The sequence below is a fragment of the Leptodactylus fuscus genome, chromosome 3 (genome assembly GCF_031893055.1).
Source record: "Leptodactylus fuscus isolate aLepFus1 chromosome 3, aLepFus1.hap2, whole genome shotgun sequence".
Classification (NCBI taxonomy): domain Eukaryota; kingdom Metazoa; phylum Chordata; class Amphibia; order Anura; family Leptodactylidae; genus Leptodactylus; species Leptodactylus fuscus.
In genome coordinates, this window is record NC_134267.1 from 168,964,594 (window position 1) to 168,989,679 (window position 25,086).

At 41.1% G+C, this 25,086-nt stretch overlaps 1 protein-coding gene across 1 annotated transcript in view; it reads left to right on the forward strand.

Annotated features, from left to right (window-relative positions):
* IFT80 (intraflagellar transport 80) overlaps window positions 1-25,086 on the forward strand; it is an 88,093-nt gene that overhangs the window by 10,021 nt on the left and 52,986 nt on the right. Inside the window, exons 4-6 of the mRNA XM_075268730.1 lie at window positions 4,188-4,297; window positions 6,887-6,976; window positions 7,531-7,668. Coding sequence (XP_075124831.1) covers window positions 4,188-4,297; window positions 6,887-6,976; window positions 7,531-7,668 — 338 coding nt within the window. The remainder of the gene's footprint in view (window positions 1-4,187; window positions 4,298-6,886; window positions 6,977-7,530; window positions 7,669-25,086) is intronic.

A 25,086-nucleotide genomic window follows, 5' to 3' on the forward strand; every position in this document is an offset into this window, starting at 1 on the left:
AGTCACCAGGTTTAAGACCTTAAACCCCAGCATCTGGATGGTTTAGTGGCCACAAACCTGGTGACAGGTTCATTTTAAGAAGACACCCCAGACAACCCTAATATATTGTGTTATGCTTAGTGCAGAGCCTATCTTACTGACTGGTGCATCCTCTCTGGAACATCACTTTTTTAAAAAACAAACTAAGGGTGCATTCAGACTACGTAACGCCGGGCGTGTATGAGAGCCGTACACGCCGGCATTACGGCAGACTGCCGAACACTTCCCATTCACTTCAATGGGAGCGCTCGTAACAGCGGCGTTTACGAGCGCTCCCATTGAAGTGAATGGGAAATGTTCGGCAGTCTGCCGTAATGCCGGCGTGTACGGCTCTCATACACGCCCGGCGTTACGTAGTCTGAATGCACCCAAACAACCAAACAAAAAAAAAAAAAAAACACATTCAGTGAGCTCTACAGTGGTCATCAGGACTATTGGATCAGCTCAGATCTAGATTCCCTGCGGTTGTAGTAAATGTCACACCCAACCACCTGTCAGCTTACAGAGAAGAAGTTTGTTGGAATAAGAAAAGAAAGGGGGTTCAGCTATGATGACCCTCAATGGTCCAGTCTCTAAGGATATTAATCCTTAACAGTTTGTGCTCCTGATTGCCTGAAGTCACCCAATTATTAAGGTGTTAAATAGAATTAGGAAGCATAGCCCATTTTAATAAAGTTGCATATTAAGCAGGAGCAATAGAGCTTCACGTTAACTCTTCATTTTATTGTTTGCAGCTCTTCATGCTGTTTGAGATGCGTCATGAAGCATAATCCTTACGACTAATACAATTCCCTTATGTATATTCACATTTGAATGTGGATTGTGATCTGCCAGTGTTTTATTAATGGTCTTCTTCCACTGATTTAATGATGATTGCCCCCCACACTGGGCTGCTTTTAGAAAGAAGCCTTAGTCCTTCTCTGTAACCACTTGGTTTTTTCTTCCTGAGCCTTCAGTAGGGAGAATAGTGGCGTTTGTCCCTCCCTCTAGGCCAGTCTCGAAGACTTGGCGAGCCAGCTGAGCACTTTGTTTAAACAGCAGCGTTAATTGTGGGGCCGCTGTCATCTAATAGTGGAGGGGTTTTGTTCAAGAATAAATAACAAAGAGCAGGCTTCACACCCGCGCCCAATATAGAGCTCAGCACATGCATCGATTGACCGGGGTGTACTTTTTATTTTATTTTTTTGTGCGGCACTATATGAACTAGCCGAAGATCAGTTAAACTGGGATTATATGATACAGATTATCATCAGAAAAATCCCAAAAAGATGTGCTGTGCATTTTAAAGATCATTAATAGATGTCACTTTCAACATTTCCAACTGCAGCCTGTCATAGGAAAGTATCTCTTAAGGCCATTTAACTTACTCTTAGGAAATAGTGAGTTAGTAGGTGAAGGTGTTTTTCAGAGTGGAGTGTTACTACACATAGTATCTTTCACTATGGATTAAGTATCTTTCTCTTCAGGGTACTATAGGGAAAGTGAAGATTGAAAGTGCCTTATATAATTAAAGATTCAGTCAGAGGCTTCTTAAACTACAGTCTGTTACAATCAGTGGTGTAACTAGGAATGGCGAGGCCCCGTGGCGAACTTTTGACATGGGCCCCCACGACTCCGACGCAGAAGACCTCGACCGACCCCCTCCTATGCATTCCTGCGTGCTCTATTATGCCCCATAGTGGCCCCTGCAGACACTATTATGTCCCTCAGTGGCCCCTCCACACAGTATTATCCCCCATAGTGGCCCCTCCACACAGTATTGTCCCACATAGTGGCCCCTCCACACAGTATTATCCCCCATAGTGGCCCCTGCACACAGTATTATCCCCCATAGTGGCCCCTCCACACAGTATTATCCCCCATAGTGGCCCCTCCACATAGTATTATCCCCCATAGTGGTCCCTCCACACAGTATTATCCCCCATAGTGGCCCCTCCACACAGTATTATCCCCCATAGTGGCCCCTCCACATAGTATTATCGCCCTTAGTGGCCCCTGCAGACAGTATTGTACCCCATAGTGGCCCCTGCACATAGTATTATCGCCCTTAGTGGCCCCTGCACACAGTATTGTACCCCATAGTGGCCCCTCCACACAGTATTATCCCCCATAGTGGCCCCTCCACACAGTATTATCCCCCATAGTGGCCCCTCCACACAGTATTATCCCCCATAGTGGCCCCTCCACACAGTATTATCCCCCATAGTGGCCCCTCCACACAGTATTATCCCCCATAGTGGCCCCTCCACATAGTATTATCGCCCTTAGTGGCCCCTGCACACAGTATTGTACCCCATAGTGGCCCCTGCACATAGTATTATGTCCCACTGTGGACGCCCATAAAAAATTATTATACTCTGGGGTCTTTTCAGACCCCGGTGTATAATAATCACCTACTTACCTATCTCCCGGCTCCTACAATGTCGGCCTCCGAAGTAGTCCATCTTCGATGACGTCAGACGTCACATGACCCTGGACGCAGGGAGGGGTCATGAGACGTCAGACGACTAGGCCGAAGCCTGACCAGATCATGGAGAGGTAAGTAGCAGTGTTTTTTATGTTTCTTACCTCTTCCGGGCCGCCGATCATTATACCCGGGGATCTAATCAGACCCCCGAGTATAATGATAGCAGCGGTAGCGACTGTCACCAGGCCCCTAATGTCCCGGGCCTTGTGGCAGCTGCCTCTGCTGCTACAGGTGTAGTTACGTCTCTGGTTACAATGAAAGAAAATATTTCCACCCATAACTTAAAAACAAAAAAAGTAACCTGTAAATCATAAGTAAAATTATTATATTTCTATACAGTATATTGTACAGTAATACACTTTGCAAAACTGACTAAAGTGAGTATACCCTTATTGTTTGTCACCTGTCAACTAGCTTTAAAAAAAAAACAAAAAAAACTTTTGAACTTACTAAGAAGTGGTGCATGTAACATTCTAAAAACTACTTTAAGTTGGTGCACTTGTGTAAAAGAGGATCTGTCAGATTCCACAATACAGGCTGCTTATGTTATTAAACAGATCTCGTAGGGGCTCTTATAAGGTTGGTGTACTTACTTTGAAAATCCTTGTCAGAATGGCTGTGTCTAGTGTATTCAGGAACAAAACTCCATCTCCGTTCACCTTGTTTATCTGAGAAAAGCTCCTTTCAGTGTCCTTCCTCCATTGCTGCTGAAAGCTCACACTGTATAGTATAACCTGCAGCTGATCAGTTAGGCTAGAAAGTATTTCACTGAGTTTAGCTTGTGAATACACTGGACTCTTGAACTCTCTCTTTAAATATCAAATTGGAAAAGGATTATAAAACCATTCTGATGTGGATTTTCAAAGCGGCTACTCCAGCTCCTTCACACGTAAGAGATACATAACGTATGCAGTTTGTATTGTGAAATCTGACGTCAGATCCTTTTTAACTTGGCGAAGGTTAGATCTTTAAAGCTTACTTCCTGTTATAAGCCTTTGTTTAAAAAAGGCAAGAAGCTTTGTAATACTTCTTATTTTAAAAAATGCTTCCTTCTCCATTTATAAAGCTGAGTTACTCTTTACATGTTAGTAAATGGAGAGGGGAGGGAGGAGGAGGATGCTGGATAAGGCACACTAACACATACAAAAGGTACACTCTGCCACTCTTGAGTGAGGGAACCCTTCCAACACTGTTATGTTTTTGGAAAAGATTTTACCTCTTCAAAAGTTTAATCAATAGATCAACATTCTCCTCCCTCCCTTCTCCATAGATATGTGTATGTTTGAGCTGGATACAGAATCTATGTAAACAAACAGCCTGAGTGAAGATAAGGAGGAGGAGAACAGCCTAATAAGTAGAGAAAGAAGCAGATTTCTTTAATAAGATATATTCTAAGTTTCTTATAAAGGGGTTTTATAATTGGAAGCACGTGTATGTTAAAACCAACAATCAAAGCTCTTACAAGACATGTATAGATTTCGAGTAGTAGAGACCTCTTTTATAAGATGTTAGGCATTACTGTAACAGTGAGGTGAAAGTACACCGTTCTAATGTGCCTGTTTGGACATGACATGGAACACTAATAAATCTTTCCTGTAAAGGGAATGAGATGTGTAGATTTGCATCATTGTAGTAATTGCATGCAGGGGAGTTAATTCTCCTTGAATTTTCATTTCTGTAGGTTTGCCTGTTTACGCTGTTGCCTGGGGTCCTGATTCTGAGAAAGTACTCTACCCTCTAGGAAAACAGCTGATCATTAAACCACTGCAGCCAAGTTCCAAAGTATTACAGGTATGGAATAACATCCATCTATTACTTACCTACAGACATACAAACTATAGACACGGTTTCATTTTAGAGAAACACTTTATCTACAAATAAAGGATAAACATAAAGAAGAAATCTAGTAAACCTTAAAGTCATTTTTAGCATGTTTCTGAAACTGAGTTGTAAAAAAATTCTTGTAGCAAACAAAGGGGTAAATTTTGTGCTGCTCAGTCGCTTCTGTTGCTTATAGCAAACTAGAAGGGGTAAGGCTTAGTGTAATGGAGTTTAGCAATCTTTGTCCTAGTGCAGATTGGATATGGCAAGGAGATTCCTTCTCTAGCTGGTTGTCTTACAACATGTCATGGGACAGTAAGAAGAAGCGTGGACATGACTGGACATATTTGTACATTTATAAAGTATCGGGGCACATGGCTTATTCATTAAATTCAAGTGTTTCATCAGTTTTCATTGCCAAAAATAAAACCTAGCACCTAGTCATGCAGTCTGCCTTTACAAACATTTATGAAAGAGTGGCTCATTCTAAAGAGCTCTCAGATTTCAAGTATGGTACTGTAATAGGATGTTATGACAGTAACATGAAATTTCTTCTGTCCCATATAGTCCACAATCAACTTATGAATGGTGAAAAATTTAGGAACCACAGAAATCACATAAAGTTACAGGGCTGAATGCTTAGGTGCATAGAAGTCAGCAAAACACTCAATGGGCCATGTTTCATTATCCAGTCTTCATATTCCCTGCACTAGTGGAGGATGCGCCAGCCTGTAGCTGGCCTAGATCTCGGGGGATAGTTTACAACAGTAAACTAATGTAAGTGATTATAAATCTGGTGGGGCAGTAGCCCTGCCCATGGCATGCCCATTCCTGGAAAGTGGCGAGGATGGTACATAGCAGAAAAAGATTCAAATTTTTCATAAAAGAATACTTGCACAAAATTTGAGCCTTTTTCTGTCTTGAATACCATAAAATGTGTCTACAGGGCATGATAGATCTCCACCTATAACTGCAGAAACTCAAACCTCCTATGCTAGTAACAGAAGCACAAAATGTGTGTGCTAGGAGCATCATGGTGCAACGTCCCAGTGAAAGCAGTGGGGCAACAGCACCATGGGGAAGGAATAAAATGATAGCAGGTCTCTGCCTCTTTGCTATGGTGGCTTTGACTCCCAAATCCTCTTGTAGGCCCTAGAACAGCACAGTGATATGGGTTGACCCACCTTTGTGGTAGATTGTAGGAATATACCATGCAGTCTCCTGGTTGATGGTGGTTTGGGGTGGCCATGATGTGTGAGGCGTGAGTAAGACAGAGACAGAGTGGAACAGGTTTTGCTTTAGGTAATGGATAATGCTAACAGAACAGAAGACTGGACTGGGTTACCTGGTTTGGGACCCTAAGCCCAAGCAGCATAAAGGCATGCTGCTAGTGTAGGGGCCATAGACCTGGTGACAGGTGACAGCTGTGTTATTTAAAGGGAACCTGTCAGTGAGTATGGAACTAAAATCCTACTCCAGACCTCTGCTATAGCGAGACAAATTTGACATATATAATTGTAAAATATAACGAAAAGAGCTTACAGACTTTCTCGGTATTACTTGGTCATGGAAAAAAGCCCAAGATATGAGCCTCTAGACATACCAAAATGCCAGTCACAGAAATGTGCTGAAATATTTTTCAGGTGTTTAAAGTTTTCCATCATTTATACATCATATTTTCTAATAACTATATAACTTGCGTGGACTATTGGTGGTATGACACAAAATATAGGTGGATCTGGAACTGTCCAACAGCCGCTGTACCTGGAACAGTATAGCTAGGTGGTGAGAATCATGAGAATCATCTGTGAATTACTTTAGTTTTTTTTCAGACTTTTCAGTTCAATGTTCAGTAACAGGAAGAAGCTTTTGCTTCCAGCTATTTTAAAGGGCGGTGTAGTGGGACTCCTGTTTATTACCTTATAAGACACATCCAGCAAGGTGCTATAAAAGTAAAATATTCGAGGATGCCCATTAAAGAGGACCTCTCATGTCCTCAGGCACATGTGGTTTTATATACCGCTAGAAAGCTGACTTTCCTGTTATGTGCCCCGGTGGAAGAGCTATTGGTGCCGTTACTGATAGCTCTTCACTGTCAGAAGGGCGTTCCTGACTGTCAGACTGGGAACACCCCTCCTGACAGTACTGTGTGTAGTGCTATATTGTGAGGGGGCGTTCCTTACCGCCCAGCGATGACTATCAGGCATGACTGACTATCAGTTCAACTGTCAGGAGCGCCCTTCTGACGTGAAGAGCTATCGGTAACGGCACTGATAGCTCTGCCACCAGGGCACATAACGGGAAAATCAACAGTGCACTGAATTCAACGCACTGTCTGCTTTCTAGCGGTATATAAAACAGCATGTGCCTGAGGACATGAAAAGTCCTCTTTAAATTAGCGATTGTCTATTGGCTTTTGTGACTGTATGTAGTTTGCCAATATCTGAGTGTTGTATCATGGCTAGATGGTGTAAAACATTTGACATTCCTCATTGCTGTATCTTTCACTGAATTGCATCTTAATGACTTGGTAATCAGATTCTCCTTTCTTCTTAAAAGTGGAAGGCTCATGATGGAGTCATTTTAAAGGTTGACTGGAATCCTGTGAATGACCTGATCTTATCTGCCGGAGAGGACTGTAAGTATAAGGTGAGTACCTATTATACATTGCATGTCCTCGCGGGACCATTTTGTATTGGTTATTTTTATAATTATAGTTTTTATCTTGATCATATTATTTAGGTGAATAAGAAAATAAAACGCAACAAATAATGCATGTCCACATCTTTCACTTTATATACTTTTGTAGTTCCAGTGGGACATGCCGCAGTTCAACTCGATGTTGTCTATAGCGTGCAAAAATATGAAAAAAGAAATGAATAAATGACATTATAACTTGCTTATAATAGGACGTTCTGTACATCTGACAGCTTTTAGTGCAGTATAAAGTTGTTTGTGAAAGGGATTGTCTTGTTTGGAAACCCATTTTCAGATGCCTAGTGCAGACCTTACATGTCTATGCATTATATGAACAGGTCATCGATTTTATTTGGTGCTGTGCAACATAATATTTTTAGGGGCACTGCAGGGAACACTTGCTGCTTGTCAAAGACAGAATGAAACTTTACACACTTGAACTTTTCTTCCATTATCTTCCATTTTATTCTAGTTGATTTATAACAATTTTGTCTTTATTCTTAAAGGTTTGGGACAGCTATGGGCGGGCCTTATACAGCTCACCATCTCATGAATATCCTATAACTTCTGTTTCTTGGGCTCCTGATGGAGACTTGTTTGCTGTGGGTTCTTTCCATACACTGCGCCTATGTGATAAAACAGGGGTAAGTAAAAATGTCATAAATTCTTAAATCCATCTGCAATGAAAATATTTTGTACTGTACGTCACCACTAATGATTGTGATTCATGGATATTACACAATTCTTCTTTATTACACTACCTCTACTATGTCCATGCTGGTGCCTAAGGGTATATATCACAAAAAGCTTGATGTGTATAATATACCTTTATAATATTTTACTGATTTAGAGGTCTAAAAATCTTTTAAAATTAGCATGTTTTTTCTTTCTAGCACTATTTCACATGTATACTGGGGAGTTGTCATTGCCGCAGTATATTAAGTAGACTTCATGGAGTAGAAACAGGGGTTGCAGCTGCAGCCAGCACCCAAGGGTAAAGGGGACAGGAGCTATTGTGTTTCCTTCTTGTTCTGACTCCACGCAGCTGGCCTCCAGGGGATTCTTGATTGTGCATTTCTGAATATTGTCGCTCCTAGTGATATCATTGTCTCTGACTAGAGAGAAGCTAATAATAATATTATCTGCATCCTCATGATCAGTAGACTCCTGCCAGCGCACCTTGAGGTTACTACACTTATGGGCTACTGCTGTTTAAGGGATGGCAGCAGGCGGCATTAATAAGATCCAGTCACTTTGCACCTTCTATAGCAGTGATGAAACATACTCGTTAAGGCACTGTTCACACCTAGCTTTTAAATACAGGTTCAGTATTTGAAAAGCTCCTGAGCTGGAATATATTAACATACTTTAGGAGCATTTATCAATCCTATTGTGCTTATTTTCATTTTTTTTATAAAGTTATATTCTGTGTGTATGTTTGCACCTATTTAGAAGGCGTTTACACTATGCTTGTGATTCATTTTATCTGACTTTTTTTTTTTTTTTTTTTTTTGAAAAGGTGCTAAAAAGTTGAGAAACAGCACTCCAGTATATGGGCAGTGTAAAAAAAAAAAAAATTGTCAGCAGTAGAATTTGCGTAAGATTTATTACTCACTTGTAATACACCTCAGAAAAAAAGGAAAGTACAGCAAAAAATTCTGAAATAATATTTTTTTTTCCTCGTTAGTTGCATGGAAAAGTATAGCTTGCAGCACCTTTCTTATCAGAGAGACACAGTGCAGAAAAAAAAGTACACATTTATTTTTAAAATTGGAGTCAATGATTTATCTGTAGTGTAAACATACGTCAGAGGTACACATTAGGAACTACTGCATGTGTATACCTCTGACGGAAACAGAAAACTGAGCATAAGGCTAAGGCCCCAATGTGTGGATGGGATTCGCTACGTTTGCGCCACGTCGGGTCCCGGCCTAAAGAGTTTTTGCCATTACAAACAGTTATCATGTGGATAGGGGATACGTGTCAGATTGCTAGGGGTTCTCCAATGATGGAGAAAATGGAGGTGCAGAAGTCCCCCTGTATCCTCTATGAGTGTAGCTTCAGTGTGCTTGCGTGAGCAGCACTCTCTTCACTTCTATGGAAATGTAGGAGATTACAGTCTAGGAAGTGGATAAGAGAATAAGTGTCTGTAATGGCACCACCCCTGTAAAGGTAGTCTACCACCACTAAAACCACTTTTAACCCACTTCTGTCCTATTGTAGGGATTGTTACTAGAATAGTGAACATGCCTTTTTTTTTGCAGTCCTGCTGTTGAGAAAATCAACTTTTAACCTATATACAAGTGAGCTGTTTGGTGCCCCCTGGTCGTAGCCACATCTGCAAGAGCACTTGTTTGTTCCAGGAGTCACTACACTTCAGAACCTGACAGTCTTTGGTAGTGGGCAGCCTCTGACTTGTGACTATATAGGCGTATATTTTTCATAGGATCGCCTTGCTGATACCCGCTATGTCTGTTTTTGCCCTCGATTTGGTGGATACATTTAATATATACAACGGAAATGTTTTCTGGTGTATGTGTTAACTTTAAAGCCTATACCAGGTCATGCAGATGTATGAAACTGTCATTGTTGCCCATTGTATCCAATCACAGTGCAGCTTTCAGTTAGCAATCTGCTGTTGGAAAATGTGAACTATTTTATAATTGGCTCCTGGGCTGTCAGTTTTTCTCCGGTTGCTTTATACCCCCATATGCTGTTACATTGAAACAAGAAGGCGTAGAAGTTGCAGCTGCGTCCCCTTCTCCACATAATATTTTTTTGATGACTGAGGAGGTTTCTGAACGTACGGTATAATACAGATTTTTATGGATTCTACTGATTTATACAAAATTAATATAGGTTAGCTGGCATGCATGCTGGGAGTTGTAGTTTTACAACCTGGAGTGCTGAAAGTTGCCTACCCCTGACATAGAGTCACTGACAGACTCTCTAAGTGATATTTCATACAGGACAATATCCCTGTTTCTATTGTCATTCAGCTTCATAATTCTGTATTTTTTTTTTTTTTTTAATAGTTTTATAAAAAATACTTCAGATACAGTTTTTTTTCTAAACAGCGTTATTCGTAAGGGCAGATCATTAAGTATTTTTACTTTCCAAAAAAGTTTCTGAAGACTTCTATAGGTGACTTTTTAATCTCTTTTATGTAGATAGAGAAATGATTATGTCCCATGGTCACTGCCCACATAGGCTACAACCGGGGCCGTGATCTATGAATAATACTGGAATAAAACTTGGAAAGCTGACAAGTACATAGATGAGCGACACATGAAAAGTATCTGGAAATTCAGCACTTGGGGCGGCTGTTGTTTCACCTTTATTGAAGCTGTTTGCCACATGGCAGCTTGAGACAGTGACTGTGGGGTGAACAGCTTAGCAACGGTCAGGTCCACCTTTGTTAAGAAGCAGCTGGGGATTGGGCTGGAGAACAGTGCAGCAACAGATGACCTCATCCGTAGTAAGTTGTGGATACAATTAGGACTATCCCTTAGGATGTGACCTTGCCACAGCTCTGTCACATCCAAAATAGGCACCAGATTTGTATGTTCGCGTAAGCCGGCAAGCATGGCCTATCAAAGCTTTCCCTTACGGGATATGCCCCTTGTTCTGGACAGGCAGTAGGAGTTTTTTTTATTCTAATACACACAGAAGAGCTGCAGTATCAGTTTGCCATGGTCCCCCAGGCTTCAGTGCTGACTGCCATCTGATGCCTGCTTGGACAGCACACAGTCTTCTATATAGACAGGAGCTTCCTAGGAAGGAGTACAAAAAAAAAAAAGATTTATTTCCTTTTAATCACAACGTCTTCAATCAGGTTTTGTCTTTGCTTTTTCCTTTCTAAGAGGCTGTAAAACTGCAAATTGAAGTCCAAATGGCCTGACATAATAATGGCTTATTCTTGGGTTTTATTCCATAGCGTTTTCAGATGTCCCTATTGTAGTGATGAAACCAGGGGGACAATAAGTTCATGCAGAATATGTCCCATATGCAACATGTGCTTTTTAATCGGTATTTTTTCACTTTCACTGGAATAGGCAATAAGAGTTTGTCACCTGAATCTGTCATTTTCTGTAAGGATTGTCACCTATCTACGTAAATGTTCTTCCACAGACCCCATCATCTGCTCACATTCTTGCAGCAAGTGTTAACAGCCATGTTAGATTTTTTTTATTTTTTTTAAGCCAAGTCTCTTTTTTTTTTTGTTTTCACTTGTGAATAAGTGGTTACAGAGGTGTCTGGCAGTCATCCACCATTCCTCCTCCCAGAGACATATGTTGAGCTATACATGTGTGTTAATAGGGTATGAAAAGATGTAATCGCTTCCTTAACAACTTTTGGCTGGCAACTATCATATGGTTTTGTGCAGCTTAAGGGGTCTAGCTAAAAGCTCTCTTTGCTCCTACTATGAAAATAGAAGCGTATTTTTAAAATGTTGTATTTTTTTTCCCAGCTTCACACTTGCAAGTATATTTCCGAGCATTAGTCTGAATAAGTCGGCATGTTACCATTGATGTCTTTGTCATCCACACTTTTGCGACATAAGGTGATATCCAGAAATCATGCAGACCCTGATAATTTGTTAGTGTTATACTCCCTCTGCTGGACAATATGTCTAAATGAAGAAAAATACAGGTGTAACCCACAGACATCTCAAACGCTAGGCTTCTATTGCTGTGAAATATAGAATTTTTTGCATGAATTCACAGCAACAGTTACGTTGTTTAAGCTGAAACCAGGGATAGATTCTCAACATAATAGTTAAGTAAAAAAATTATGATCCAGTCAAAACTTCAGCTATTCATTTTTCTTTTTTAAGAGCAAAAATGTGCACCAACACAGTCCTTAATTTCTGCTTATAAAATGTGTCTATTTCTTTAGGATCCAAGCAATCAGCATTGACCCTATACCCAAGTGCACAGAATCCTTATTGGTCTAGGTGTGTCAGTAATTCAACTGAGGAAACCCTTGTAATACAACTATATCTCAGTTTTTGTTGATTGTGGGATTTTCAGAAAAAAAAAAATCAAGTATAATGTGTATTCTATACATATACATCCCTGTTTTTTTTTCCCTATGCTTAGGAGTCCAGGTGGTGGTCTTTCTCAGTGACACCTCTCTGTACCTCTGCGTGCACATGGAAGGCTGCCCTGTCACTTAGTAGAGTTACCCACCAGATTCCTCAGTCATTTATATGAATAAGTAACAAGTAATCCTGGAACCTGTAACAGAACCATATATCAGTCTGCCCAGCGTCTGGTGCACTACATGATAGATTCTCTGTAAAGATAAAAATATAGCTACTATAAGCAATTGCACTGAAAGGTTTCTGGAAATATGTAAGATAAATTAGTTATCTTGAAGGCAAGGTTTTACTTGTCAGTCATTTCATTGAAGAATATTTCAGCTTCTCCTGAGCCTCAAATGGCTGGTAACAGGCAGCAGCACAGCGTATATATACTTATCAATACCTATTTCCTTATTTAGCTAATATGATTCATAATGAAATGTAAATGGAAAAAACAAACCAAATTGGTATGGTTTAGCCTTCTCTTTCCTTTACTGGAGGTAACTCTCAATTCTCTAATGGCCCTACTGTTCTCTACTGGTAGTACTCTCCACTCTCTACTGGACCTACTGTTCTCTACTGGTAGTACTCTCCACTCTCTACTGGACCTACTGTTCTCTACTGGTAGTACTCTCCACTCTCTACTGGACCTACTGTTCTATACTGTTAGCACTCTCCCCACTCTACTGGTAGTATTCTTCCCATTCTACTGACACTACTGCTCTCTACTGGTAGTACTCTCTACTGGACCTACTGTTCTATACTGTTAGTACTCTCCCCACTCTACTGGTAGTATTATTTCCATTCTACTGACACTGCTGTTCTGTACTGGTAGTACTCTGCTCTCTATTGGTAGCAATCTCCCCATTTTACTGGTAGTACACTTCATCCTCTACTGGACCTACTGTTAGTACTCTCCCAGTACTCTACTTTACTGGTAGTACACTTCCTGTTCTACTGACACTACTGTTCTTTACTAATAGTACTTTACTCTGCACTAGTAGTACTCCACCTTTTCTCCTGGCACTTCTATTCTCTACTGGTCGTACTATCCCCACTCTACTGGAAGTATTCTTCCTGTTCTACTGACACTACTGTTATATACTGGTAGTACTCTGCTCTCTACTGGTAGTACTCTCATCATTCTACCAGTAGTACTTTCAACTCTCTACTGGCCTTACTGTTCTTTACTGGTAGTACTCTCCCCACTCTGTTGGTAGTACTCTCCACGCTCTACTGACCCTACTGTTCTCTATTGGTAGTACTTTCCCCACTCTACTGGTAGTATTTTTCCCATTCTACTGACACTACTGTTCTCTACTGATAGTACTCTCTAGTAGCAGTAATCTCTACTGCCTGTACTTGACTCTCTACTGGTAGTCCTCTAATTTCTACTGGTATGACCAGGGGTGGGCAATTAATTTTCCCATGGGGCCGCATAAGAAATTGAAAGTATGCTAGAGGGCCGTGCCACGGCAAATTTAACTCCACCCACTTCTATGTTGACTCCGCCCATTCCCAATCATCTTTCCATGTGCCCCCACAAAGTATAATCCTCCTACAGTCACCCGTACATTACATGCCCCCACATTATAACGTTCTCCTCCAAAAGTCCCACAGTATTAAGTCCCTCTCCTGGTGCCCCAGTATAAACCAGCAGAAACTGGAAGGGACATGAAACTGGGGCAGCTGGAGGGGGACATTAAACAGTGGGGGTAGTTGGAGGGGGGCAATAAATTGACAGCTGGAGTGGGACATGAAATTGGGGGCAACTAGAGGGGGACATTAAAATCGGGAAGCTGGAAGCAAACATTAAACCGTAGGGGTAGCTGGAGGGTGACATTAAACTAGGGGCAACTAGAGGCAGACTGGTCCCCCTACAGCTTCCTCCACGGTTTAATGCCCCCTCCAGTTGTCCCCAGTTTAATGTCCCCCAGTTTAAGTGCCCTCTTCATCTACCCCCAGTTTCGTGTCCCCCCCTCCATTTCTCCCTCAGTTTCATATCCCCCTTTATTTGTCCCATTTCATGTCCCCCCTCCATCTCTCCCCCAGTTTCATGCCCCCCCCCCTCCATCTGCCATCTCTGCCCTAGTATAACATTCCCCTTCCGTCTTCACACACAGACGTACAGACAGACAGATATAGACACACACACATACAGACAGACAGACACATATAGACACACATACATACAGACAGACAGACACATATAGATACACAGACAGACACATATAGACACACAGATAGACAGACACATATAGATATAGACACACACACGCTCCACCCTGCATCTCACCTTACATCTCTCAATACCTTATGACACACTCCACATCTCTCCATCTTCCTGCCGGCACTAAGACACGCCCCCTAGTCAAGCTGTGCGGGCCGGACTGAATCAGTCAGAGGGCCGGATGTGGCCCGGGGGCCGGGCTTTGCCCAGGTCTGGGTATGACTCTCCCAACTCTATCCATAGCACTCTTACAGTTCTACTGATACTACTGCCCTCTACTGGTTAGTACTTTGCTTTCTACTTGAAGTGCTTTCCCCACTCTGGTAGTACTCTTCCCATTCTATTAGTAGTACTCTCAACCCTACAGGTCCTACTGTTTTCTAATACTTTTCTCTTTACTGGTAGTACTCTTCCCCACTCTACTGATACTACTCTTTCCATTCTACTGGTAGTACTCTCAGCTCTCTACTGACACACTGACACTACTTTTCTCTACTGGTAGCACTCTCTGCTCTGGAGTTTGTTTGTTTTTCTCTTCTGGTAGTAGTCTCTGCTCTTTACTGGTAGTACAGTCTGCTGTTTAGTGCAATACCTCTACTGGCAATACGGTCTTCTGACAATAGTATTACCCTCTGCTTTTTCCTGGTACTACTTTCCGCTCCCTACTATTAGTACTTTATCCTTTTTACTGGTAGCACTCTCCCTTCTCTATTGGCCGTAATCTTTCCTCTCTACTGGCAGTACTCTCTGCTCTTTACTGGGTATTACTTTCTCCTCTCTATTGGTAGTCTATACTGGCAGTTCACTCTGTTATCTATTTATAGTATTCTCTTCTCTTTGCTCATACTATTTTCTTCTCTAGTGGTAGTACCTTCCCCTCTCTACTGGCAGTTCTCTCTGTTATCTATTCATAGTACTCTCTTCTCTTTACTCATATTACTTTCTTCTCTAGTGGCAGTACCCTCCCCTCTATACTGGCAGTTCTCTCTGTTATCTATTCATAGTACTCTCTTCTCTTTACTCATATTACTTTCTTCTCTAGTGGCAGTACCTTCCCCTCTATACTGGCAGTTCTCTCTGTTATCTATTTATAGTATTCTCTTCTCTTTGCTCATACTATTTTCTTCTCTAGTGGCAGTACCTTCCCCTCTCTACTGGCAGTTCTCTCTGTTATCTATTCATAGTACTCTCTTCTCTTTACTCATATTACTTTCTTCTCTAGTGGCAGTACTCTCCCCTTTCTACTGGCAGTTCTCTCTGTTATCTATTCATAGTACTCTCTTCTATTTACTCATACTACTTTCTTCTCTAGTGGCAGTACTCTCCCCTCTCTACTGGCAGTTCTCTCTGTTATCTATTCATAGTACTCTCTTCTCTTTACTCATACTACTTTCTTCTCTAGTGGCAGTACCTTCGCCTCTCTACTGGCAGTTCCCTCCGTTATCTATTCATAGTATTCTCTTCTCTTAACTCATACTACTTTCTTCTCTAGTGGCAGTACTCTCCCCTCTCTACTGGCAGTTCTCTCTGTTATCTATTCATAGTACTCTCTTCTCTTTGCTCATACTACTTTCTTCTCTAGTGACAGTACCTTCCCCTCTCTACTGGCAGTTCTCTCTGTTATTTATTCATAGTACTCTCTTCTCTTTACTCATACTACTTTCTTCTCTAGTGGCAGTACTTTCCCCTTTCTACTGGCAGTTCTCTGGTATCTACTCCCTGCTCTTTACTGGCACTGATTTCAATAGTATTTATAGACAGCAGAAACCTTGTATTCCTTTTCAGTTTACAATGCAGATCTACTTTATTTTCATCAGCTTGTGAGGACCTTCATACAACATACTGTATAATAGCATATTATTTACTATGTACACAGCTGAGAAGCATGCTGCCCTACATGTGCTCACCCATAAATTTTCTGTACCCTACATGAAGTCATGTACATTCTCAGCGTTCTGTTTTGTGAGTTCATGGGATTTAAACAAGATGTATTTGTTTTTAGAAGTGACGATTAATTGTAATCTAATACTTTAAATGTGTGGTTAAAACTGCGCTTATTATACGACGTGATTTAACTGAAAGAAAATTAGACTTGATAAGTAGCAAATGGCTGTCAGAGGTGAAGGTTGAGGGAAGGTTAGCAGAGTTGGATCCAAACAAAGAGAGTCCTGACTCAGCAGTATCAAAACCTTTTTTTTTTTTCCTTCGCCCCCAGGCATTTCTGCTTGAGGTTTTTTCTACATTAATCTTTAATTATGTCCGCACTTCAGGTACATGGAGACGTGTGTAAACCTTCCTCCCCCCTCCGTAGTTTGATAATAAACTTCCCGTATAATAGCGTCTTAAAGTCTATTTATTTTATAGGCACACGCGTCCATACTATTCTTCTCTATTTCACCCATATTCCCTGATCAGTGCGTGCAGTGTAAGGAGATAAATGACATTGTCTGACACGAGGGGCCCCGCCAAGCCCTCTGGCAGAGTCATTAGTTTTCAGCCATTAAATCATTATCTTCTTAGACAACTCAAACGTGCTCCAGAGAGTACAGCCTCCTCCTTTCTGGGCCAGATTTGTTTTCTCTTTAATTCTATACCATCCACTCCTTGTGTGACACCAAAAGTTAGACAAGGTCTTTATTCTCCTCATTAATGGAGAATTAGCAAGGATTTTCTACAGGTCACCGTTGTCAACTACTTTTCATTAAAACCTTATTGTGTATTTTGGTGAAGACTTTTGTCATTTATTTTAATTTACGTAGGACGATATTATTTATGTATTCTACATTGATGTGTATTTATTTCTGTGGGACATTCAGTTACTGGGTAAGTTCCATTTCAGTTTTTTTCCCATTGTGTAGGGAAGTTTTATAATATACTTTTGTTAATATATTTTACTTGCTTTTTTAATAGGCTCTAAAGTTCTGACTAAAGTTGTTGGCAGGAAACATTTGTATTGCTAGTATGTAGTAGATGCCAAAGGTGAAGGGCACTTCTAATAGCTGTATATCTGGTTTCATGGCACCTAGAACAGTGGTTCTGGTGTCATATGAAAGCTAAGCTTCTAGCTATAAAAACAGAGACATCACTAGTTTAAAAACACAGTTACACTTGCAGGGGTAAAATAAGATGCCTAGTCCATCTAATATAAGGAAAATGTTCGTTGTTGTACCGTGTTAGCCAGTGGGTTGGAAATATAAAAAAACAAGAAAACTTGATAATCTTCAGTAGTTGATACCTTTTTAATGGCTAACTCATAATGATGACAAATGGCTGACGTTTCGGCACCTCTTGGGTCCTTTGTCAAAGTAAATTTAAAAACATTACTGAAGGATGCATGTATATATATATATATACAGAGCAGGCACAAAGGGTGTTAGATTTCAGGAGGAGGGGGGGGGTTGTTAGTAATTGGTAGAGACAATGTAAACAATTACAGGTCTTTATCAGTTCACACGTTACTGTAAAAAGACATGAAGCCCTGTGATGCATTAAGCCCACACTCTAGTGTCTGAAGCAGTGTCATGAATTTATACTCATGTACGCGTCGTTCTCTCTTTGATCTGAAATTCCCTCTCAAAACCAGAATTTTCATGTGATCTGTGATATTGTGATCCCCACTGCAAAAATGCTTTGACACTGGAAGGTCAATTCTTTGTTCTTTAATTGTATGGCGATGTGAGTTCATACGCGTTCTAAGTTGCTGTCCGGTCTCCCCAACATACAGATTTTCAGTGGAACATTTGGTACACATAATTAAATACACTACATTGGGTGTTGTGCAGGTGAACATACCTGGAATTTTATATTCTTTGTTCGAGTTTGGTATCTCTATCCTATCAGTGGTCAGTATGTGGGGGCAGGTTTTGCACCTCTTATTTCCACATGGAAATGTTCCTGTGTTGGTTGGGGATGATAATGAGCTACTGACCACCATATTCTTGAGGTTTGGTGGCTGTCTGTAGCACAGGAGAGGGGGGTTTGGAAATATGGATGTTAGACGGTTGTCCTTTTGTAGTAGTGGATGTAATTTGCGTGTAATTTCTTGTTTTTTTTATATAGTCCATCTAAGTATATAGTACAGTATATTGGGACCTCCCAACTGTGCCCCAATAAATTACGGTATATCAAGGAAAGGAAGAATCGGACATCTTGAATTTTATCATGCCCGATGTTTTCTCTGAGGCTCACATATTCCTCAGTGGTTACCGTAGAGGGACTCATATGCTGATTGGTCTCAGTGGTCACATGAGCTTCAGGGGTAGAATATGCAATCCATTAAAAAGGGTAAAATGGTTTTTTTTGCCTGTATCATGGACCTTCATAAGACTCGGATTGCTGCTGATAAGCAGCTCATCTATTGGCATCCTAATACCTACCTGGACATTTCCAATTTACCTGGTATTTCTACTGATTCTTTGCTTCATCTTATCTCTTCATATCACTTCCAAATGGCAATCTGGGTCTGATGAAGGTCTATTATATGGGCCGAAAAACGTTTTATCCTTTTTAATGGATTGCATATTCTACTTATTAAATAAAATAAAAAAATGCACAATTATTTTGAGTGCCAAATATTTATTACTATTGGTTATTGGGGTGAAACTCTATCAATGCACCTCTTCAGAATAAGAGTGCTGTGGTTCCCTACCTATCTATGAGCTTCAGAAGGACACCAGTAGCAGACAAAGGAGCGCCAGGAACAGGTAAGTATGTTTTTGTTTTTAACACCTACCACTTCTGATGGCTTATCTCCCATCAGAACCAAAGGGATGGACATCTTTAAATCCAAAAGCCCAATCCTTATCTCCTACAACATATGGCAAAAGGGGCTCCTATATATTTCTGCTTTTCTTGTAAAATATATAGGGGGATATTTATTATATTTTTTTACACCAGTTTTCTGACAAAAAAAAGTCGTAAAGCTCATGTTTGCTGCTTTTTAAGCGTCAGTTGCGACTATAATGTTGTAACTAGCGTCTTTGTGCTGCCCACACCAACTTCCTGTAAAGGGAGCAAGATAAGAGCATACTGGAGCGGGACCAGATTTGGTACAAATGATGCTATAGCTGATGTAGAGTTCAGTCCAGGTGCATGGCCCAATGGAGGTTCAGCCTAATTTTACCAGATGGGTGCATCTTGTCACACCTTTCACCAGTGAAGGGGTTACAAAAATGGCTTCATAAATCCCTCCACCCCAATTTTTTCTAGGATTAGCATATTGTACTTTTCATCATTCTTTAAGGCAAAAAACAATCAGAATTTCTCCCGAAAATGGAAAAATAAATGAATTATAATATAAATGAATGTGTCCAGGACTCAGGCTGGTTATACATAAAGTATACAGATGCAACCTTCCTTACCTTTCTACCTGCTCAAGATATTCTGAGACCAGTGTCGTGAAATGACAAGCTTTAATCATAAAAATCTTCGTGTCACAGACCTTATTCATAAATGAGACTATATATCTCTAAGCTCATCATCTGCGTCTCTAGCCCTTACTGCCAGACAAGATAACGTAGAAGGAAAGATCTGCATTGAATACCAAATAAAATTCATAAATGTAGGGCAGTCACTACTGTTAATATGGAAGCATGAATAAACCTATCCCAACATATTATGTAATACTGTATTAGCCAAATAATTGCCATGTTTCACATAGAATGGATCAAGTCCAAAAATGCTAAATACTAAATTGCTCTCAACAGCAATTAAAGATACGCCAAATACAGGAAATGTGCAATAAAATAAAAAAATATCCTTGCACTTGCTTCCTTCACCTCCTGCTTTTCCTTGGCCCTGTTTGTCTTATATTACAGCTAAAATCAAGAGCTATGTAAAAAAAAAAATTCTTTGTATCTCCTGCAGTGCCACACGTCATGCCCCCTTTCAGGGTGGTGCAAAAGTGAAAAAATCAACAAATTTCTGTGCAAAAACTTGATTTATAGAAAAGTGTGTGACTTTTACATGCCTTTTAACCCAGAAAACTGGCGTACATGGTATAATAAGTCTTTATTATCAGAATTTTAGAAAGTTTTGCAGACTGGCAACCAGCAAGGACAGCTTTATTTCTTATTTTCTTTTTAACATTTATTCTTAGGCTTAATATTCTTTAAAGGGATCCTATCATTAAAACTCAATTTCTTGTGACTAACATGTAGGAATAGCCTTAAGAATAGCCTTAAGAAAGACTATTCTTCTCCTACCTTTAGATGTCTTCTCCGTTCCGCCGCTCAATATAAATCCCAGTTTTCGTCGGTATGCAATTGAGTTGTCTCACAGCACTGGGGGCATTCCCAATGTTGCAAGAGAACTCTCCAGCACCACCTCCATCTTCTTCAGGAATGGCCTCTCTTCACGTCTTCTTCCGGTTCTCGCTTCAAACTTCTAGAGCAATGCTGACTGCACATGCCCGCCGACCACAAGAAAAAGGCCTCTTACAAAGTATAGTAAATACCCCGTTCCTGAAGAAGATGGAGGCGGCGCTGGAGAGTTCTCTCGCAGCATTGAGGACGCCCCCAGTGCTGCGAGAGAACTCATTTGCATACCGGCGAAAAACTTGATTTTAACCGAACAGCGGCGCGGAGAAGACATCTAAAGGTAGGAGAATAGCTTTTCCTAAGGCTATTCTTACGTGATAGTTAGAAAAAATTTAGTTTAAATGATAGGATCCCTTGAAGAAAAAAATAAACCTTTATACCTCCCTAGGGATGAGGAGTCTTTTCAGACTCTTCTCTGGTGCTCCCAGTTCTTCAGTGAAGCTGAGGTCGTAGACTCTGGTATCACTACGCAAGCGCTGCAGGTATTTTTTGAGCGCACTAAAGCTGAGATGTACTCCTCTGAGTTCAGTGCACAACTGGGAGAAAGCAAGGAGTACAGGATTGGACCGGACCGATCATTTGTATGGAGCTGCTTCCGGTGCCCATCCTGTGACAAATAGGGCGCCAGAAGGAGAAAGGTGTTTTTTGTTTTTTTTCTTTTGTAAGCAGGTAGGAGGGTCACTTTAAGAGCTTGGAGCTCATAGTAAAGCAGGACAACTTTATTAGTCTGCATTTTCTACAGCACTAAACAGCAGCCTGTATCCTGTGGTGTTACAGACACAGGCTGTCATTAAACAGCCTCTGTCTGCTGACAGGGGAAGCTCCTGGCAATTCCGTTTTTCAGCTTTATTGTTCGATTATTCCTTCTTTATTACACTAATTTGTTTAAGCAGCTTCTATTTGACACCTGTATTTTTAATGTAGGTCTTATCTTTACAGGCCAGTGGTCCTCAAGCTTTTTAAGATGGGACTCTGCACCCCTGTTCTATTGTTCTGTTACTTCATGTGTCATTGTGTAATTGTTCCCTGACCAATTCCCATCGTGGCTGCTGCAATCGAAACTATTCCATATGCAATAACCAGGGGACCACACTTGGGGTCCTGACCCTCGCAGCCTGTGCACCTCTTGATTAATCTGGGGATGTAACTGTATCTACAGTTGATGATAAGCTTATTTATATGCACATTTACTCAATGGGAGCAAAATGAACTTACACATAGTGTGTGCAGTGGCAGATAGTATTTGCTAGTTTTAATGTATACTATTGATTCTATGGCTCTGTACAGATCACAGTAATATTGCGCAGTCTCAAATTTTTTTTTTTTTCTAGAACATTTTGGGCTATGTAACCCTGTTGTTAGCTATATTATCTGCTCTTTCTTCATTTGCCCTAGTAACCTAGTTCTTGTACTTTGCTTTCTCATAGTATTGAAAATTGTGACGTGTTTGATTTAGCATTCAGTCACCAATACTCATTGATAGTGGTGGAACCGCTATAACACACACTACCACGCACTCATGTCCTGGTGCTTGCATGTACTGTATTGCTCTCCACCTCTATTACATGTCCTGCATAGCTCTCTACTTTTAGTGTATGTTTCTACCTTTCCCCTGCTGCTTTCTGCATCTGCCATATATATTGTACTATTCTCTACCTGTACTTACATGTACTGTATTGCTTTCTACCTCTATTACATGTAGTGTGCTGCGCTCTACCTCTACTAGGTGCGCTGTACTGCTCTCTACCTCTTTTACATGTCCTGCACTGCTCTCTACATCTACCAGGTGTGATGTACTATTCTCTACCTTTATTATATCTCCTGCACTGCTCTGTACCTTTACTACATGTCCTGTACTGTTCTCTACCTTTATTACATGTCCTGCACTGCTCTCTACCTTTATTAAATGTCCTGCACTGCTCTCTAACTCTACTAGGTGCACTGTACTGCTCTCTACCTCTACTAGGTGCACTGTACTGCTCTCTACCTCAATTACATGTCCGGCACTGCTCTCTACCTGTACTAGGTCTGCTGTACTGCTCTCTACCTCTATTACATGTCCTGTACTGCTCTCTACCTCTACTAGGTGTGCTGTACTTCTCTCTACCTTTATTACATGCCCTGCACTGCTCTCTACTTCTATTAGGTGCGCTGTACTGCTCTCTACCTTTATTACATGTCCTGCACTGCTCTCTACCTCTACTAGGTGTGCTGTATTATTTTCTACCTTTATTATATCTCCTGCACTGCTCTCTACCTCTATTACATGTAGTGTACTGCTCTTTACCTCTTCTAGGTGTGCTGTACTGCTTTCTACTTTATTATGTGTCCTGCACTGCTCTCCACCTCTACTAGTTGTGCTGTACTGCTCTCTACCTCTATTACATGTCCTCCACTGCTCTCTACATCTGCCATATGTATTATACTACTATTTACCTGTACATATATGTAGTGTACTACTCTCTATTACATATACTGGTCTGCTCGCTATATGTTTTATATGTACTGAACTCCTCTCTGCATCTGTTATCTACCGTATATACTCGAGTATAAGTTGACCCGAATATAAGCCTAGGCCCCTAATTTTACCACAAAAAAAACTGGGAAAACTTATTGACTCGAGTATAAGCCGAGAGGGGAAAATGCATAACATTCTGTTTGTGCACATGTTAATCCTAGCAGGCTTTGGGCCTGTATGATAATGTCCCAGACGTCACGTGGTCTTGGATATTACCATATAGGCCCAAAGCCTGTGCTAGCAGTACCATACAGGCCCAAAGCCTGTGCTAGCAGTAACAGCCTGTTTCCATACAGGCCCAAAGCCTGTGCTAGCAGTAACAAGCTATTACTACTAGCACAGGCTTCGGGGCTATATGATACTGCTAGCACAGGCTTTGGGCCTATATGATAATATCCCAGACCACGTGACGTCTGGGAAATTACCAAACAGGCCCAAAACCTTCATGGATTGACATTGGATCCTGGAGAGGTGAGTAACACTGTTTATTATTTTCTCTCACCTCCCCTTGGGCTCCGATTATTATACTTGGGGGAGGGGAGGGGGGTCTGAAAGGACCCCCGATTATAATAATAGCGGCAGTGGGATCGCGGCCATGGCTTGGGCCTGCTCACTGCCGGCCTCCGCGGCCTATAGTAGGCCCGGCGAGGTAGGTAAATAGGCCGCTACCTGCTGGGAATACTCCAGCAGGTAGCGGCCTATTCTAAAACAAACAGACAAACAAAAAGTTCTTTTACTTACCAACCTTGCTCTGTTCCTGCTGCCGCCTCCTCTTCACCCAGCAGTATGCTGCGTCTCAGCGTAGGCGACGTGATGATGCGGCCTGCGCTGAGACACAGTAAGACGTCTGACGGTGTGTGATGTAGCAGTGGGGGGGGGGGGGGCGGAGGCCCACTGCTGACTGCGGGTGGTCACTGGAGCAGCGCTCCTTATGGGCTGCCTCAAGATGTTTCTAAGGCAGAGAAGACGCTTTGGAAACATCTTGTGGTGGTCCGGAAGACGGTGCTGCTTCACCACTCACCTATCGACAGCAGCGCTGTTCCAGCGACTGGCCACAGGGGTCTTGCCGCTTGACTCGAGTATAAGCCGAGGCAGGCTTTTTCAGCACAAAAACTGTGCTGAAAACTCGGCTTACACGCGAGTATATACGGTATATTGCCCTGTTCTCTACCTTTATCACTTATATTGCCTTGTTCTATACAGTACTGCTCTGTATATAGAGCACATATACTGCACTGTTTTCTACCTACTATATGTACTGCACTATTTACTTGCAGTGGATTTTTCATTTTATTTTTATTGTACACTGTCTCCTCTATACATAGAAAGTGATTTACCAGCCTTTCTTTGCAAGCAGCTGTTTCTGATTTTTCTACATAACCACTTTCTTTATTATTTTCTTATCTTAAATCTTCATCATTTTTACTTTGGGTTGACATGATGTAGGTTTCAGAACTTATTACACAAATGTGTGGATTTACATTGCCATAGTAATTCTAGTTCCCCACATGGGGATTCCTCCATTTCATGTGAAATTATATGTTGGCTGATAATTGACAAGTTTTTTTGTATACATGACAGATCAATATTCCAACCAACGGCACGCATTTCCACTGGTCAGAGAGATTTCTTGTGGTGGTTTACTGCTTGCCACAAGTAGTATCAGGATGTTAGGCATGTTTGCACAGCTTTTTTGTGTTGATTTTGAGTGTTTTTCCACCACAGAATTATCCTAGAAATACCTGAAATCTTTTGGTCTGGCTTTTTCTTCTTGCAGGGGCATATCCTAAGTCAGAAAAAATGCAGAAGATCCCATTGAAGCCAGCAAGAGGCTGTATGTCCAAAAGGCATGCCAAAAAATATGCTTAAATTAGAAACCACATGAAAAGCTGCTGAAATTGAGTTGATTGA